Source organism: Nannobrachium achirus, assembly GCF_963921795.1.
Source record: "Nannobrachium achirus genome assembly, chromosome: 14".
NCBI lineage: Eukaryota > Metazoa > Chordata > Actinopteri > Myctophiformes > Myctophidae > Nannobrachium > Nannobrachium achirus.
This window is the reverse complement of record NC_137821.1, coordinates 29,734,328-29,741,734: the sequence shown is the minus strand read 5'-3', so window position 1 is coordinate 29,741,734 and position 7,407 is coordinate 29,734,328. Positions and strand designations below refer to the sequence as shown.

Sequence of the window (7,407 nt, the reverse complement as noted above, 5' to 3'; positions counted from 1 at the left end):
GGCCACCATTTACTTTAATATAGCATCATATTGACTAAAACAAAATAAACAAATACAAGTCTGAATCAGAATATTTCCCCCCACAGGTTTACAGATGTAAAGAAGTTGGTGAAATTCCTTTTTGGGCGAGCTCCATCGTATAATTCAGAGTTTTTAGAAAGAACCGTCGCTGCATACTGTTAACTTGGAGCACAACAGTATGCAGCGACGGGTGAGGTTCTATCTGGGGCTAGGGGACAGAAAGACATGTCAAACGAAACTCTAAAGATATTTAGGCTACTGTATATAAACAGCGTTAAAAAACATCCACTTTGTTTGCTTTTTGTGTGCTAAAAAGACTTAGGCCTTGTAGACTATCTGTTTCACCATAACTTTTCTAAAGCAAGGCTGGTGTTCGTTGTAGTACAGATGCAATACAGTAGATGGCAGCAAATAGCCAGGATGATGTTAACAGACGTAAACAATCGACACCGAGCTTCGCCTACACACAGGAATAGGAACACTAATCAATTGTCGATAGATCAGATCAATATTGTTAATTGTTGTGAGGATGTCAGACGCCAACAAGCAAGCTGCACAGAAAAGGTACCCAATGTTTCTTATTTATTTACCTGCTGTTGATGGTTTGAAGTACTTGTGTTTACTATTTTATATAATCTCTCAAAACATATGCTATGTTATGCTATGCTATGGAAAAACACGGATTATGACAAGATGGGCAGCTATTCACCTCTCCGGCTCATGGGTAAGGTAGCAATGCTATGAAATGTGATGCTGTTTAAAATAATGTCTCTTTTTTTACAGTGCTAAATTTGCGGCTGGAGCTGTAGTGTGTGTTGAAAGCGAAATCCGAGGGGATGTGACCATTGGTGAGATCTTGCCATACATTCTGTACACACTGTGCAATGCAGTGTTCATTTTGTCGACTAAATAAGACAAAAGACTACAAGATTTTGATATTTTGTCGATAAGACTAGACTAGGCTAAACCCATTTCAGAAGACTAATAACACTATTAGGTCTATGTGTGTTAGCCTGTTAGGCTATTCAAAAGACTAAGACTAAATCTAAGTCTAAGACTAATGGCTGTAAAAATGAACACTGGTATGTAACTACAATGAAATTAAAGCCAAATACATGATCTTTAATATTTACATTTGAGAATGGCACTTAGGCCTATCTGTTTTTTCAAATCTTGTTGGTTTTGCACAGTCAGTAGAAGACAATGACTATTAGTTATGTAGTTATATTTAGCCTAAAAAACCTAGCCTAAAAGACGAAGACTAAAAGACTAAGACTAATCCCAAAACAAAAGACTAAGACTAAAATATTTTGATATTTAATCGACTAAGACTAGACTAGACTAAAACAATTTCAGAAGACTAAGACAGGACTAAGACTGAATGGTGTGTTATTCAAAAGACTAAGACTAAATCTAAATTTGCTGAAAAAATTAACACTGGTGCAATGCTACAAATTGCCCATTGAAACAATATTGTATTCTTTTATTTTGTTAGGAGCTAGAACTGTTGTTCACCCCAAAGCTCGAATCATAGCTGAGGCTGGCCCCATTGTTATTGGTGAAGGCAATCTGATTGAGGAGCAGGCACTGATTATTAACAGGTAGGCCTAAAATACATTTTGTCACTATTATTTATTAGTATTAGGCTAGCACAGTGGTTCTCAAACTTTGAAATTTGAAGGTCTCCCCTTAACTGTGTACAAATGACGGGTCCATTTGGTTCCATTTGTAAGCTGTCAAGATTACAGAATTGTAAAGGTCAATTTAGACCCAAATAAAGGAACCTAGAGAGTGCCTGAAATCCACTTTGAGAACCACTGGGCTTGCACATGATGTTGTAGACATCACCCAACATCCATCCACTAATATGTGTTTTTATCTCAAGTTATCCAGAAAATATCATGCCAGATACGGAGGGGATTGAGCCCAAGACGATGACAATTGGGACCAACAATGTCTTTGAAGTTGGATGTGGTATCCTTATGGGAAATGTATTATTGCGACCGTCAGGGAGCAGTTTACTATGAAAACCTCCACCGGCCGTCCGTCCGTCCGTCCGTCACACGTCACACCTTTGCCCTGCTCATATCTCCGCATCAGTATGACATCACACCACATGTGTACACAAACCTTTGTGTACGTTGCTGTGGCAACAGTCTGTTGTTGCTGGTTTGTTAGTGTACGTTAGCAACCACCTTAGCAACCATGGTTTTACCCTAGCAACCAACTGTTTACCATAGCAACCATGTTTTTTTACCCTAGCAACCAACTGTTTACCATAGCAACCAGATACGCAGAGCAGGGATCTCCATATATGGGCATAAACAGGTGACATCACACTGATGTCAGATACTCAGAGCAGGGATTTCTCCATAATATATGGGCATAAAAGGGATTCTGTTAGGGATCTCCATATTTGGGCATAAAAGGGATTCTGTTAGGGATCTCCATATATGGGCATACAAGGGATTCTGTTAGGGATCTCCATATATGGGCATAAAAGGGATTCTGTTAGGGATCTCCATATATGGGCATAAAAGGGATTCTTTTAGGGATCTCCATATATGGGCATAAAAGGGATTCTGTTAGGGATCTCCATATATGGGCATAAAAGGGATTCTGTTAGGGATCTCCATATATGGGCATAAAAGGGATTCTGTTAGGGATCTCCATATATGGGCATAAAAGGGATTCTGTTAGGGATCTCCATATATGGGCATAAAAGGGATTCTGTTAGCTGTTAGTGATCTCCATATATAGGCATAAAAGGGATGCTGTTAGGGATCTCCATATATGGGCATGAAAGGGATTCTGTTAGGGATCTCCATATATGGGCATAAAAGGGATTGTATCCCAGATGATGCCCTGTTAGGAGATCCACACTAACAGAATCCATATATGGTCCTACCGACAGCTGCTATAAGCCAACCCTGGCGATAAGGTCTGAGTCGAAGAAATGCTTCTTTCCTGGCAAGAATTGCCCCTTTATACTGTAGGGCTCGTTTGTGTATTGTATGACATCACGCCACACAAGGACTGTGTGATGTCATCATATCTCCATATATGGAGACATAAGTTGCTCATGCCCAAATATGGGCTGGTGAGGTCAGACTTAGTGTGATGCGTAGGTTATCTCCATATATGGAGATTCAACTTCAATGAGTAACCATGGCAAACTGTCAACTGCCCGTATGTCTTGATAATTGGTAAAACAAACTTTTGGCCTATTTGTGGAGATAAGCGACCAACGGTCGCTTATCTCCCGATTAGGGAGTCTTACTGGTATTGTCTGCAATGGCTGTCACATGGACAATGTGATTGGTTCATAGTTTTAATTTAATTCGAAAATGTATATAACACGTGTGTTATGTCATGTTTTAAACTCTTAACGACTATGTCAAACAAAGTCTCTCAGGCTTTGAAGATTGGAGACAACAATGTCATTGAGTCCAAAGGTAGGCCGTTTTATTCCCTGGATAATCCTTAAAGATCAGGGGTCTTCAACAGGGGGTCCTTGTGGAACTTTCTTTTTTTTTTTGAGCGGTGGTAAACCGCTCCATAGAGTGACTGTGGGTGTGTCTGTAGCCACTTTTTCCTCAGCGTTTTGCCATAGCAATTAGAGATGTTACCGATCAATTGGCAATGGATCGGATCGGGCCGATCAAAGCGTGATCGGCAATAATCGGTGGTTTAGATCAAAAGGTAAATTCACCGATCCGATCGGTGCATCCGATCAACCAGCCGTTCAGTATGCCCACTTGAGGCCATTTTGGGGTATTTATTTCCACAGTGCTGAAGGAATAATTAGTTACTGCTATGATAATAAATACATAGTAATGCTGGCAAATAAATATAAGGCAAATATATAAATGAATTCATGGGTGAATTAATTAATTAAAGTTAAAACATTAACATTTAGAAAATATAAATAATATATAAATAATAACTTGATCGGATTGGTGATTGATCGGTATCGGGTGATCAAACTTTTGTGATCGGTGCTCGGTGATCGGTTCCAAAAAACCTGATCGGACCATCCCTAATAGCAATGTGTGTGTGTGTGTAGCCTGTATTACATCACCAATTACATCCTGTGCTTGTGTCTGTAGCCACTTTTTCCTCAGCGTTTTGCCATAGCATTGTGTGTGTGTGTGTGTGTGTGTGTGTGTGTGTGTGTAGCATAGCCTGTAAATCCTAGTCTGAAGAAGTTATGCAAGCACGACCACCGCTCACTTCACATTGGGTGTGATTTTTTTCAACCCCTAGCATCCCTATTCCGAGGGGAACATTATCCAAAAATAGTCGTTCTTTAAGCTCAAGCTTTTAGATAGGCTATTTTTATTGAGGTGGTTTTGAGGGTTTAAGTGTTTACATGAATACAACATATCAAAATAAAAGATGACAGAGTTTAATCTGCAACACAATCTGATACAATATGTAGTGGGAGTCCCTGCTTTATCGTGTCTCTCAGCTAAGGGGCCTGAAAAACATTGAAGACCCCTGGTCTAGATACAATTACACAGTATGATTTTCATTTACAGTTACAGGGCAGGGGTTTCTGTATAACATCAAGCATCACATCCCTGTCCATTTATAATACTGTATGTCCGTTGTTAGTGGTGTCGTCCTGTTGGGTTCTATATTCAGTCCATTTGTTCATTGTTGCTCCGATAGAAACTTTCCTCTAATCTTTGGAGTTGGTGTCTAGAGTTTGTGGTTGTGCACTGTGTCTTACATATATATTGTACCAGTCCTCAGTAATTCGTACCCCGAATCCAGAGTGTTTAACATTTTCATCAACATTTGCCATTTCTCTTTGAAACATCTGTTTAATCATACACATAAAACCATGGCGTTTCCCCACAGCGGACCTCGGGAGGAATGTGATCCTGACCAGTGGCTGTATTGTGGGAGCGTGTTGCCAGGTCAACACATGTGAGGTCGTGTCAGAGAACACAGTCATCTATGGCTCCAACTGCTTGAGACGGGTACAGACGGAAAAACCACAGGTGTGTCATCATTTATGATTTATACTTTGCTGCTTGATTACTGTCATTAAGTCAGCTAATTCAAACACCTTTCCCAAACACTGAGTCGGGACTTATTTTGTGTGTCGTGACTGTTATGAGCAAATATAAACACACATTTTTCCTTTTAAATATACAAAAATATTATTTCACTCTTTTCTTTTTTTCAGAAATAAAAAAATATGTTTAATCATAATTCAAAAGAATTTCAGAAGAAAAATGTGAAAATGGCTGATACAAGCTTACAATGCACCGTACCGTGAGCTTGTGCTGTAGCTCAGCTATTTTCGCTATTTTTGGAATAAGGCTGAAGTTATCCATTCATAATGTATGTTTGTACAGTACGTTTGAGTCCCGAGGTTAGTTGCGCCTCAGCTAAAAAGGTTTGGAAACAACTGAGCTAATGTATAGCCCTGTGATAAATAGAACAGAACAAGTGTGTCTGATGACTCAAACAAATAGATTCATGCTTTAATTCTGTCTTTTAGCCTCAGACTCTGCAGCTAGATTTCCTCATGAAAATTCTGCCCAACTACCACCACTTGAAGAAGACTGTGAAAGGAAGCTCTACTACACCTATCAGGAACTAACTTGGGGACCAACTCCATATGCGTCATGTTCAAAACCCTCCCGAAGCACTGCTTTTGCTCTCATAAGCCAGTGGTTCTCAAAAGTGGGGTCCTTGAAGGGGTTCCAGGCCAGGGAGTCCCTAGCAAAATGTGTTAACATAGCATCAGTATAGCAAGATAAACCACTCTAAACCTACACATTGGATTTATGAAAATACCTGTTGGCGATCTACGAGCTCACGACACGTTGTGAGCTTGGAGTTCTGCTATTTTCTAAAAGATTTGTTTGGGGTTTTCTTATTTTAAGTTCTTGGCACCAAATATTTTCAAATGGGGGGACCGCGACCAAATACAGGAACCAAATGGGGTCCTTCAAAGTTTGAGAACCACTGTCATAAGCATGCGATTGCCTTCAACCTGCACTTTTAGCATTCCTCATAGACAGTATTTCCCTTGAATCCACTACCTTGCCTCAAGAGTTAATAACGATGAATACAGGTACACTTTACTACATGATTGTTTTGTGAGCAGCGATTCCCAACCTGTAGGCCAGGGCCCACTGGTGGGCCGTGACGGGCCGTGAGGTTATTACAAGTAATTGGCAAACTAAGATTTTATTGTTGTTTATGTTAATGTTAACGAAAAAGTAAATTTTCATTGTGATACCGATAAATATTGTAAGAACTTAAAGCTATACTGTGTAAGTTGCTCAACTTGTGGTCAGTAGCTCAATAGCAAACCTCGGTCGCGTCCGCGTCTTTCGGCCGTTTTTCGGTTCTCACACCTCCGCGTCTGCCTCCACCTCGCCGAGATCTATCTTTTGAGGGGTCCCTGGTTGCTGTGCGTTCAGCCATTCCGGAGATACACTCCTTCACCCATGCTTCACCGTGCACCCGAGTATAGGGTGTGCCAAATGTAGTTCTAAGAGCGGCCATTTCTTGGGTAAACACAGCCTTACACAGGTGTTCTGATTAGACTATAGCATTAGTTCTATGCAATCAAACAATTGAAACACCTGTGTTTTTACCCAAGAAATGGCCGCTAAGGACTACAATGACGTAGGCGCTGGCACACACTATAGAGACACACGGGAGACTACAAATATGGCCGCCCTAGCGACCCCACTCCAAGATGCGCTGTGATTGGCCGGCAGTGTATAACCCTCGCTGTGATTGGCCGGTAGTGTGATGACGCAATTTTGCCGCGAAAACCGGTCCCCGGTAGGGATCATAGAAAACATATAAAGAGAAGGCTTTAGAAGCTGAAAATAACGGAGTGGGGGTTCTAAAACTTTAGCGATTTAACAGTTAGGACAATTTTAAGATTTGTTTTATAAAAGAAGTTACATGGTGTAACTTTAAAATATAGGTTAACTATGTTTCACTGATCCAAGCCGGAACACGATTGATTGATCATCATAAAATGGTAGCCGAATGACTGACTTGTTAAGTGGACCGTCCCATGGGTGAGCCGTGAATGCTTTTGAGATTTTAAAGTTGCCCTGATCCAGAAAGGTTTGGGAACCAATGCAATGCGATAGAGGTTTCTGTCCTTTTAGCTACTTGTTATTGCACATCTTTGATTTATATATTCCTGGTTTGCCAATTGTTGACGTTCAATGTGTCTTTTCATTTAATTCCAGGTGGTTCATACCTCATTTTGCTCATCTTGTTGATTTCTGTAAATACATCTTAGCCAAATAAAAACAACCATGTGCCCATTGTGTTTCACATGGAAGCCACTAAGAGGGGCTATTGTGCAATGATTTCACAAGATCTACAGCAGTCAGG

The 7,407-nt window shown here is 40.4% G+C and overlaps 1 protein-coding gene across 1 annotated transcript; it reads left to right on the top strand.

Moving 5' to 3' along the window:
- Positions 1-468: 468 nt before the first annotated feature.
- On the top strand, positions 469-6,569 carry LOC308298190 (dynactin subunit 6-like). The gene is made up of 7 exons (XM_080741745.1): positions 469-585; positions 805-869; positions 1,517-1,622; positions 1,907-1,995; positions 3,429-3,476; positions 4,888-5,030; positions 5,537-6,569. Exons 1-7 carry the CDS (start codon positions 551-553, stop codon positions 5,636-5,638), a joined length of 588 nt encoding a protein of 195 aa, XP_080597871.1. The 5' UTR covers positions 469-550; the 3' UTR covers positions 5,639-6,569.
- Positions 6,570-7,407: the final 838 nt, after the last annotated feature.